This window comes from Piliocolobus tephrosceles, chromosome 13, assembly GCF_002776525.5.
Source record: "Piliocolobus tephrosceles isolate RC106 chromosome 13, ASM277652v3, whole genome shotgun sequence".
In the NCBI taxonomy this organism is placed as follows: Eukaryota; Metazoa; Chordata; class Mammalia; order Primates; family Cercopithecidae; genus Piliocolobus; species Piliocolobus tephrosceles.
The window spans coordinates 50465632-50477813 of record NC_045446.1 but is presented as its reverse complement, the minus strand read 5'-3'; the positions used below and the strand labels follow the sequence as shown (position 1 = coordinate 50477813).

Below are 12182 nucleotides of genomic sequence, written 5' to 3'. Positions count from 1 at the left end.
TTTTTTTTTTTTTTTTTTTTTTTGAGACGGAGTCTCGCTCTGTTGCCCGGGCTGGAATGCAGTGGCCGGATCTCAGCTCACTGCAAGCTCCGCCTCCCGGGTTTACACCATTCTCCTGCCTCAGCCTCCGGAGTAGCTGGGATTACAGGCGCCCACCACCTCGCCCGGCTAGTTTTTTTTTGTATTTTTTAGTAGAGACGGGGTTTCACCGTGTTAGCCAGGATGGTCTCGATCTCCTGACCTCGTGATCCGCCCATCTCGGCCTCCCAAAGTGCTGGGATTACAGGCTTGAGCCACCACGCCCGGCCTTGTCATGACTATTAACATTTGGATTTTTACTTACGCAGATTTCTGCTTGAATTTCTCCCCAGAAAATGTGTGTTTTTTTTTTTTTTTTTTTTTTACTACCACATAGGTTGCAAATTTTCCAAACTTTTATGCTCTGCTTCCCGTTTAAACATAAGTTCCAATTTCAGACCATCCCTTTGTGAATGCATATGACTATATGCTTTTAGAATCAACCAGGTCAAATCTTAAATGCTTTGCTACTTAGAAATTTCTGCTGCTAGATATCCTAAATCCTCTCTTTCAAGTTGAAAGTTCCACAGATCTCTAGAGCAGAAGAAAAATGTTGCCAGTCCCTTTGCCAAAGTGTAGCAAGTGTAACGTTTACTTCCAGTTCCCAGTAAGTTTCTTGTTTTTATCTGAGACCACTTCAACCTGGACTTCATTGTCCATATCACTATCAGCATTTTGGTGAAATTCACTCAACAAGTCTCTAGGAAGTTTCAAACTTTCCCACATCTTCCTGTCTTCTTGTGAGCCCTCCAAACTGTTCTGACCTCTGCCTGTTACCTGCTTCCAAAGTTGCTTCCACATTTTCAGGTATCTTTATAGCAGTACCCCACTTTGGGTACCAATTTTCTGTATTAGTCCTTTTTCACACTGCTATAAAGAACTACCTGAGACTCGGTAATTTACAAATAAAATAAGTTTAATTGACTAACAGTTCAGCATGGTTGGGGAGGCCTCAGGAAACTTACAATCATCACAGAAGGTGAAGGAGAAGCAGGCACCTTCTTCACAAGGCAGCAGGAGACAGCAAGAATGAAGGGAGTACTGCCACACACTTTCAAACCATCAGATCTCATGAGAACTCACTCACTATCATGAGAACAGCATAAGGGAAACTGCTTTCATGATCCAGTCACCTCCCACCAGGTCTCTCCCTCGACACATGGGAATTACAACTTGAGATGAAATTCAGGTAGGGACACAGAGCCAATCCATATCAGTTTAATACATGTTAACTATTGTTATGTCATTCTTCGCAGGAGAAACCTTCAATCATGTTCCCCCTTTCCCAATGCCATTTACCACCATGGGTACTCAGCACCCACCACAACCTAGCCCTGAAATTCTTTTTCATCTAATTTCTTTGTTTCTACAGTCCATCCAATCATCTCTTCTGTGTCCTGACTTCACAGTGGGATGTAGGGAGGTGAACGTGTGTTCTGGAGTCAGGTAGACCTGGGCTTCAACCTCAGTTTTGCCCCTTCCTTGCTCTGTGAGTATGGGCTGATTCCTTAAGCTCTCTGGGCCTCAGTTTCTTCATATGTAACATGAGGATAAGGTTATAGTGAAGATTACACATAGAAGAGCATCGTCCTAACACCTACTAGGTGTTTGTGCCTAGCATCTATATTGTTCATTAAATCCCTGCTCCAACTAGCCTGCCAGTCCTGTGCCCAGCACACTATCCTCTTTTCTATCTATTTCTTTACATCTCTAGGCACCCTTCTTCCAACTGGAAAGTTTCCTTGCTCCACCACCTTCTTTTGGATTGGTGCTTCATATCTGTAATAATACCAAGAGCTTTGTTTGTACAATTCTTTACAGCTTTCACAATTCTTTCCAAAACTGTCTCAATTAATTTGTACAACTCAATTAGTTTGTACAACAAATTAATTTGTACAGACTGGGAGCTACTCCAGTTTGGTAATTATTATTTCTATTTTTTAAAGGGAAACCGAGGCTCGGAGAGATTGAATGACTGATTTATGGTTATAAATGGGGCTTGGAGGCTGGTCACCAGGCCTTTCTTCCCTGCACCATTTTGCACCTGAGTGACTGCTGCTCACCTGACATCAATACCCCTTGTAATGTTGCAAATTGTTTTTCCACAGGGGCCTGCCTTTTCCCCCCAGGGCAGGGACATAGTCTTATTCCTTTCCCCTGGCCAAGTGCCTTTCAAATATCTGTTATTTGGTTGATGTCATTAAACGTGTTAAAATTTGAATTAGTATGTTATGTTGCAAGACCATTGCACGAAACTAACAGCTGTATTGGCTATGAGGTTGAAGTGGTGTAATTAAATTTTATTTAAGAGTGAGAATCATAAAGATAGGTCCCACGCTTGAGGTGCCTGCTTCTCTGCACTCGTGCCTTTGGACTTTGATTCCTTGGATCTGGGGAATTTGGAGTTAGCTGCTCCATCCCCTGTGCTCTGCTTTCTTGTGCTATAAATAACCCTGACCACAGTGGATTGTAATTAATCCGCTTATCCATCTGTTTCCCCCACCCTCAGACTGTGAGTCCCTTCAGGGCAACACCATATCCAGTCCTCCTCAGTGTCCAGGGCCCGCCACTGTGCTTGGCACATAATGGAAGTTATATGAATAAGCCAGAAAGATCCATCTGGGTCCCTCTCCTAATCCCCTAGGATTGTACATGTTCCCATTATCTTACTTATAGTACATATTTCTTATCTCTTATACTGAATTAAAGGCAGGTTTCATGTTTTACTAAGTTTTGTAGCCTCCCTAACAACCATGAAAGGAAGAAACTATAATTATTGACTGTCTATTGTGTGCCAGTAGTGATTTTAATATATTGTCTCACTTTTAAATAATTTAATTTAATTCTCATAATAGGTTGATAGGGTCGACATTATCATCCCTGAATTACAAATGAGGGAACTGAGACTCAGGGAAATAAAGTAATTGAATTTAACCAAGTTTACAAAGCCAGTAAGTGTCTATGCTAGCATTTCAATCCCTGTCTGCTGGCTCGAAGACCAATGCCTTTCTTTTTTGTTGTTGCTCTTTGTTTTTTAACAGCACATAGGATACTGCCTTAGCTTAGCAGGTGTCAACTCTGCTGAACTTATCAACTCTGCTGAACTAAGGCTTGAATTTAATCTCAGTGAATCAAATCTGTGCAAGCTTGTTCCCAACTATGTCAAGTGCATATACTGCTGCCCTCCCATTTGATTGTCTGGATGAAATGCTTCTGGAAACATATACTGAGCACTAACAACACACTAGGCACAGCACTAGGTATTGGGCTGAAGGCAGGCTCCCTCAAGAAACGTTCGGCCTAGTGAAATAACAGACTGTAACAGTGATAATAAATGTGATTTGTGCTATGGCAAGACAGAAGACAAAAGCTTAGGTTGGCCTGCAGTGGTCTTGAGGAACTTCTGAGTATTTTATAAAGGAAGAATGGGGGAGTTGGCTAAGCCAAACAAGAAGAGAGTACAGAGCAAAGAGCATATGGTAATTCTGCACTAAGGTATAGAATTTCAGGTGGGACAGGACTGAAACAAGTAGTATTTTGGTGGAGAAGGGCAGGGAGAGCAAGAGATTCTGAAGCTGGTCACTCTGTCCACATCACGAACCTAAGGCCATTACTGGCTACCAGCCATTGCCCCTACACAAGCGTACTTTGGCTTAGATGACAGCTAGGACTCTCTTCACCCAAGAAATGAGTTAGAGAAATAGCTGGCAGCATCTCTATCTGTCTACTCTAGGGATATGAGAGATGAGGGATAAACATGGGGTCTGCATTTTCCTGATGTGTAGGAAATAATGAACAAGCAATTGGGCAAACCCACATGGTCTTCTGCCTGGGGTGGGCCATGGCTGCCCTCAGCAGGCCAGGAAGGTGCAGCCTGGCTTTACACCTATGTTCTTGATGTGCCCCTGGAGCAAAGGGCCATAGGGAAGTGATGTGAGCTGTAAACAGAACCAGGCCATGTTCAGAACCACTTTCTTAGGTGCTGGGCTGAAGAGTTCTGCCCGCTCTGGGCCACCAGGTAGGAAACTGAAAATGTCAGTTGGGCTCACCCAGTTCAAGTTTTCCTCTTTGCTATGCCTGAAAATGTTATTTAACTTGAGACTTTGTTTAAGCAACCAAAGAATGGCTGAGAATTGAGCCAACCCTGTGATGAACTAACTATATGTAACTTAGTAAATAATAAATTTTTATGTATCTATATTCATCACATGCAAAAACAAATCCAGTAGGGTGCTGATACTATCAGTTCCTTCTTCCTTCCTTCCTTGGGAACTTAAATAAAATCCTCAAGTCAAGTTCTGTCTTGGTCCAGCCCAGATCTTACTCTGTTTCCCCATGCTATTGTGTTGTGCATTAATTCCCTCCCACATCCTGCTGCAGCTGCCATCCCATGTGATCTTCACCAAATCACTGTGGACTGGTCACTTCCACATATTCAAACTGTCTGTTCCATCCTTTAAATTTAGTTAATTGCCCCTTGTACTGAAATGTACATGAAACTCAGCTGAAATCAACCATGTTTACTTCTAAGGCTAGTCTGCACACATTTCTTCTATCTTTTGCTCCTTGCTTACCTCTCCAGCTCTCCACTCCAACTGTGCTCCCTCCAATGCATTCTTCACACTGCTGTCTGGATGATTTATCTAAAATTCAAATGCAATTATATCACTCCTCTGCCAGAACCCTTCAGTGGTTTTCAGATCCTTTCAAATGACATCCAAACTCCTGAAGCATTTAGAGCAAGGCCATTCATGAGCCAGCTTCTTCCTACCTCCCTGGCATCATCCCCTAACTTTCCCCTTGACAGTTTGTGACACAGCAATGCTGAATTAGTTATGACTCTCCAAACACACAATGTTATTTAATGTTTCTGAGTCTGGGTATGGCTATACCACCCTGAATACACCCAATCTTGTCTGATCTCAGAAGCTAAGCAGGGTCGGGCCCGGTTAGCACTTGGATGGGAGTCTGCCAGAACAGTCCTTTCTACTCTTATTTTGCCTTACAAATATGATCAGCTTTTAACATTCTCTCAACTATCCCCTTCTCTGAGACCTTCCTAGATGGAACGCATCTCTGGGCTGCCTCTGTCTTGTTCAACATCTGCTATTACCTGTCTATACATTCCCAAGACCTATTTGCTTATAGGAACTCTCTCTTATCACTGAATAGCACAGGGCCTAAGACAGAATAGGTGCTTAGTCAGTGTTCTTTGAATCATTGTCCAATTACGCATCCCCACCATCATTTAAGAGACTCATGTTTCAGCCACAGCCACACTGATAACTGCATCCTGATTGACTTTCCCAGGTCGGGCCAATCACTGGTCTGCAATCATCGGAGGATCCCACTCCAAGAATTATGTACTGTGGGAATATGGAGGATATGCCAGCGAAGGTGTCAAACAAGTTGCAGAATTGGGCTCACCCGTGAAAATGGAGGAAGAAATTCGACAACAGGTAAGACACAAAAATCACAGAATGACCAAATAACAGAAATGCAATCAAAGCACTCCTTAGATATTGTTCCCAGAGGCTTGAAATTTGCAGTACAGTGTGCTAGAAGAAAATCTATTTGCTGAGTTTGGGGTTTTATGTTAAGTAGAGGACAGACAGAGGCACAAATATCCATTTTGTTGTCTCAGATTGTCCCTGACTGCATTCATGTTTTCTTCAGCCTGTGCTAAATGCTGCTGCTGTGGCCACATTGTTGGGATGCCTTGTCTCTAGTCTCCTGAGAGTCAAAGCTGTGAATTAAGGTTTTCTTACTGTGATCTTTGAGAGGGTCAGAGCAGTAATAGTCAAGCTGTCCAGCCAAATCCCCAAAATAAGCGTTTGTGTGTTGGCATGTCCTTTTTGCAACTATGTCTTGAGGTACTTGATAAATTAGTCATTAGTTCATCATAATCATTATGGACTAAGGCATCTTCTGTGTCCTATGTGGTGTGGGCCCAGGAGCAGTCCTGTTATCTAGGCCCTCACTGATACCTCTGTGAGATAAGGGAGAAAAAGCCCATAATTCTTGTCAATTCATTTGGCTGACGATGCCGTCGTCCTTCATCAAAAGCCTGATTAGGTTGACACCAGGGAGGAGGCCAACGAGAGAACCTTGGAAGAAGAGCCACGTGGCTCAGCGGTGGTTTACTGCAAGACGTGGCAGGGCAGCTTTAGCCATCACTACCCACAAAAGCCCGTCCAGCCTGAGAGAGCACATGGGAGCATGTCCCACTGCCCACCAAGTGCTCTGGAGGAAGTAAGGAAAGAGGAAAGCATGCTTGGGATGTGATCATTTTACAGCACAGGTCACTAAGAGGCTGTTGCCCTCCCTGTGCTCCTGTCCCACATCTCCTGAGACAATGCAGGAGGCTAAGGAAACACCAGGGACCCCATCTCCCAGTATGCACGTGCCCAGAGGCCTGAGCCGCACAGCAGGGCAAGCACAGCTGAGGCCTGCAGTGCTCCCTACCATCTGGACTCCAAGCTGCCCACAAACCCTAAATCAGATGCAACAAAGGTCACTCTGACTCCTGCTATAAATCCCCTGAGGAATCAGAAAAATGCCCTAGAATGAGCTTATGTTTCTTATTAATTTGATTTAAAGTCTTTCCTCCTTTCTTGGAAAAAAAAGATGTTTGACCAGATGTTTTAAGAGTGCATCCTATTCATCCAAGATGAGCTATCTGACTATGCTCTGTTTCTCTGACTCTGGCTGCCGTGCCTCACAATTGGCATCGCTCCTTCAGACTATGGCAAAGTTATGCAGGGCACCATATTGGCGCTAGTCTGTCTGGCCTATCATGAGGGAACCCTTGTTTGGGATCCTGGGGGTCCACATTCCCAGTTCTCACGGATGGAATTGTGCCTCCCTGATTTGTCAAGCTCCATAGTGTGGAATCTTGAAAACCTTTTGTTACAAATAGTAGTTGAAATATTAAAGTTTGCCAGTTAATTACATCAGGGTCAGGGACATCTTCACGATAATGTCAGTCTCACTTGTTGGCTTACTTGAGAGGTTTCTGGAAAAAGAAGCCTGCAGGAATCATATGTAACTGGAACTATATTGTGCTGGTGAACATTATCTGACATGTGTCATGGCAATAAAAAGATTGAAAACTCATGGGTGGGACCCCCCCCCCCACCACCACCACCACCACCACTGCCAGCCTCAGAATGTCCCTCTTAGGAAAAGGTTCTTTGGTATGTTCCTAATCAGCATGCCTGTGATTGGCTTGTATTACCACACAGGCAACATCTGCCTGCCTATCCCAGCTGGCTAGTGTTTCAGACATACAGTCGTAATAATGAGTTTAATTATGGGTACCGCACATGGGAATGAGCATATCTCAGAGCCCATCACTACCTTTCAGGCTCCCTGGGTGCTGGATATCTACTTTTAGCCCCCCTCACATCTAGGCTGAGAGGATGCTATTGTTATCCCAGTTTTACAGATAAGGAAATCAAGGCAAGGTCAACAGCAGAGAATACCAGGACTTAAACCCAACTCTGTCTGGCTCCAAAGCCCAGGCAGTACTAGATGTATAATCTGCTCTGTGTAAACCTGGGGCCACTTGTTCAAAACTTGTTGAGAATCTCAAGATGGTAATACCATGAATTTCATAGCACGGGGTCCTGTGAGATTGCACAGGTCACCTGCCCATGAAGCCAGGCCTACTTGTATACTTTCCCTGTCCCACACAGCTGCCCCACAGAGAAATTCCTCTTGCCAACCTCTTAATCTGGCCTCTGCTATCAGTGCCTCGGGTTCCCCAGCTCCTGGGAAAGTCAGTTGGATAGGGTGATTTCAGGATTCCAAATAATTCATCTTTCTAAATATTGTTCCCCACAAGCACACAATTAATTATATTTTTTTTGTAAGTTGAGTAAGAAACAACAGTAAAAGAAGCAAGAATATGAATCCTCCTAGAATATGAAAGTGTCCTCTGAATAACCAGAAACTTGCTTGAAAACATCAACAAACTAACACAGTGTTCTCAGCCTTTAATACTTTTTATCCTACCAATCACTCTATCAAAGAACCTGAGTCCAGCCATGATGAAAATGAAAAGCCCTCTTTTCTCAAGAAAGACATTTATATGCTTACCAGCATTCTCTTATTATAAACTTAGTGCTCACTGCAAGTTTCAAGGGCATGAAGAATCACAATAGCTATTGTTGGAGGTAAATTTTATGCTGGTGACTTTCAAGCACAAATGAACAAAAATACTAATCCCATTAATAGTGGGAAGTTATAATAATACTGTTGAGTATAAATTTTAATGTTACTATAACTGCAAAACACCAAGAAAATTAATGAAAAATTATAGCAGAATTACTGGCAGTAGTGGCACTCGTAGCTGGGGCTGGGGAAGGCCACAATGCTCGCTCCTTTGTGGGAGGACAAAGGCAAGTGGGTCCTGGTGGCCAGGACACCTAGGGACTGGGAATTAGAAATACTGAGCTATGGCTAGTCTGGCAGGTCACAAATGGGTAATCCAAGGCAGGCGGGGGCCGCAGGAAATGGTAGATCACACTTGTAGGTTGGTGTGGGAGTGGAAAGTATGCTTATGAATACTCGTTATGAAAACACTTTATCCCACTAAGACCATTTCTACTTCAGTAAGCCCATATTTCTGGCATGTTTACTAAGTGTCTGGTTCTCTGCTGGATGCTGGCCCAAAGATGATGCCCCTTTCACTCAGTTATTCAGGCTAGAATCCTTGATCTCTCCACACCAAAACTCATGCCTTCTCTTTTAAATTCATCCAGTTCAATCTGCCCTCATCACCACCTCCCTCCACTTATCTCTTGCCTAAATTGCTGCACTAGCCTACTGATGTCCCTGCCTCTGATTCTGCTCCTATTGCCCATGCTGCCCCAGGGCCATCTTTATAAAAAATAAATCAGATCATGCCACTTCCCCACTTCAAATGTTTAATGGCTTCTCCTTAACCCTAAGATAAAGTCCAAATTCCTTATCATAGCCTGAATACCCTCTATGTCCTGGCCTCGTCTTATCTCTCCAATTTTATTTCTTGCTGCAACTCTTAATTTTGGGCATACAGAACCTCTTTCAGTCTGCACAAGAGGGCCATGCCCTTCTTGCCTCTGGACCTTCTCTCAGCCAGGACATCTTCCAGCAGCCTTGTAATTGGTGAACTCCTATTCATCCCTCAGAACTTAGCTTAGATGTTGCTTCTTCCAGGAGGCTTTCCCTGATTCTGTACTAAATTGATCTTCCCTAGTGCTCTCCCAGCACTTTGTACTTCTCCTATTGTTAGCATCATCACACTTACATATTTGTTTGATGTCTCACCCTCACTAAACAACAAGGTTTAAAGCTGCCCTTCCCACTATTGTATCCCCTGAGCTTGGCATAGTATTGGATGCTTCCTAAATGTTTCTTGAATATATAGTTTGTTCATGCAATAACTTTATAAATATTTATTGAACTTTTTAGTTTATTCATTTGGTAATTTTACTGCACACCTACTATATGCTAGGCATTGCAGATGCAGCAGTAATCAAGAAAACTCCTTTCTTTCATGAGCCTACATCCTAACAGTGGAGAAAAGGAAAACAAGTAAAATACATATATTTAAGTGAAAAGAAACCAACAAGGGTGGTGGTGACATAAAGAGGATTAGGAGTAGGGAGGGGCCTGTTTTAGATAAACTGGTCAGGGAAAGTCTCCCTAACAAGTGACCGTGAAGCAGAAACCCAAAAGACAAGTGTAGGGGAAAATCATTTTAGATGCTAGCAACAGCACGTGCAAAGGGCCTATGGGAGAACATACCTTATTGTGCTTAGAACTAAAAAAAGACTAGTGTGGCACAAGGATAGTGAGGGGATTGTGGCACAAAAGGAGGCTGGAAAGTTGAATGCAGGACCACTTTGTCTCTACTCAGACGAAATTCACAGACAAAGTGGGAGAGGCACATACATGATTATTTCCATGGAAGGAACTTTTTTCCTTAGAGGAATCTGTGCATCTGTTGGGGAAATGTGGGCACAAATGTGGGCAGGGCCTTGTTGGGTTTCCTCTCTGCTGGAGTCTCCTTTTCCAATCCACATCTGCTTCTTTCCCCTATTCTAATCCTTCATTAGGGCTACTTTTATCTCTTCAATAATTTTAAATATGTCTGATTGTCTCTTTCAGATTATTCTATTTTCTCATAATCTTAGAGACTACTTTTCCTTTTCATTGAACTTGCTCTCAGTGTCATTAGTTTGTTCTTTGGTTTTAAATTGTTGATCGTCTTCAGTGGTATTTGTTTTGTTTTTTTGAGATGGAGTTTCACTCTTGTCACCCAGGCTGGAGTGCAGTGGTGCGATCTCAGCTCACTGCAACCTTCGCCTCCTGGGTTCAAGCAATTCTCCTGCCTCAGCCTCCTGAGTAGCTGGGATTACAGGCACCCACCATCATGCCCAGCTAATTTTTTTATTTTTAGTAGAGACAGGGTTTTTGTGTCGGTCAGGTTGATCTCGAACTCCTGACCTCAGGTGATCCACCCACCTTGGCCTTCCAAAGTGCTGGGATTACAGGCATGAGCCACCATATTCAGCCTCAGTAGTTTTTTTTTTTTTTTCCTTTTTCTTTTTTTCCTGTTGGAGGAAAAAAGGTTCAAGTGATGGTGTCTTTACAGTGACTTTGTATTTTCTTCTCCTGGTCCCACCCAAGTTTTTGTGTCATTTCTCAGATTGGAATTGCCCACTGCACAGCTAGTATACATCTGGACCCTGCATTTACGCGTGAGAGAGATTGGGAGTTCCATTTCTTGGAGGTGCCTCGGGCAGAAGCAAGCTTCCTTGCCATGTTCCCAAATGCTTGATGGAGGGTTTTCTCATGCCCTATTCACAAACACGGCAGCCCTTTAAAACATCCAACTGTACGCAGGCGTGCCCTCCCATGCCCCACTTCTCCCTGGCTCAAGATTTCCCCTTCTTTCCACATACGGGCTGCTAAACCCCCACCTCCAGCTCCTGGGGCCCATATCCCAGTCCTGGGCCCCAACAGCTCACCACGCACTAGCTCCTGCTTACTGTTTTGAGTTAGACTTTCTTCCCCATTTCTGGCATCTGGGCAGTTTTTCTAAACTCATTTACATATTTCTGTAATGTGTTTTGTTTTATTTGTCCAGCATTTCTATCTGTTTGTAGAAGGAAAGAGAACTTTGTGTGTCAGTTCAGTTTTCCACATTTTCAGTATCCAACTAATATCTGTAACACCTAACAAATATCTGAATTGATTGACAAGCAAGCCATGAATGGTTCTTGCATAAAACTCTGAGCTTTGAAGAGCCACTCATTTATTAAAAATCCATTAGAAAAATCACTCCAGCTTTTATATTCCTCTGGATTCAAGGCTTTCCTGACCATAAAAGGTCAGATAACGGTGGCCCCTAACACAGGCATTGATTATTTCACCTTCAGGAGACCTTGCTTTGGAGGATGGCTTGAACCAGCCCACAGGATTATCACACCACCTGTGGCATGGGAAGCAATACACAAGCAGATGTTATTTTTCTTTAAAGTTGAAACTGTTTATATGGCTCCGGGGACTGGAAGAAAAGGTTTGAGAATTTTCTTTACTCATCTCCTTTAAATCATTGGAGATGACATATGTCTACTAAACTATTGTTGTTTTCTGATTTTTGATTTTCTACATTTTTAATCACTTTTCTTTCATTGAAACCATGGCCTGACTTCGAATGTTTTCTATGAATCATAACATGCTGCCTCATCCAGTTTGGAAAAACCACACACACATACACACACCAGTTTTTATTTATAATAATAAAGGTCCAGTGATCTTCCATGCTTATGAGAAGCAGTGATGTATAATGTCTAAAAGCATTGCCTCTGAATCAAGATTTCCTGAGTTCAAATCCTCGCTCCATCCCCTGCTTACTGTGTGACTTTGGGCAAGTTATTTAACCCCTCTGTGTCCCAGTTCCCTCTTCTATGGGATGAAAATGGCAATTGTGCCAACCTCATAGGGTCATTTTGAGGGCTAAGTGAGCTGATAAGTGTCAAGTGCTTGGAGCAGAGCCTGCCCTAAGAAAGAGATTACTGGATGTTAGCTATCATTACCATGTTTTCATTCTT

The 12182-nt window shown here is 43.1% G+C and overlaps 1 protein-coding gene across 1 annotated transcript in view; it reads left to right on the top strand.

The window, feature by feature from the left end:
- SPON1 (spondin 1) overlaps positions 1–12182 on the top strand; it is a 318461-nt gene that overhangs the window by 181454 nt on the left and 124825 nt on the right. The window contains exon 6 of the mRNA XM_023230828.3: positions 5389–5537. Within this exon, the coding sequence (XP_023086596.1) occupies positions 5389–5537 (149 nt within the window). The remainder of the gene's footprint in view (positions 1–5388; positions 5538–12182) is intronic.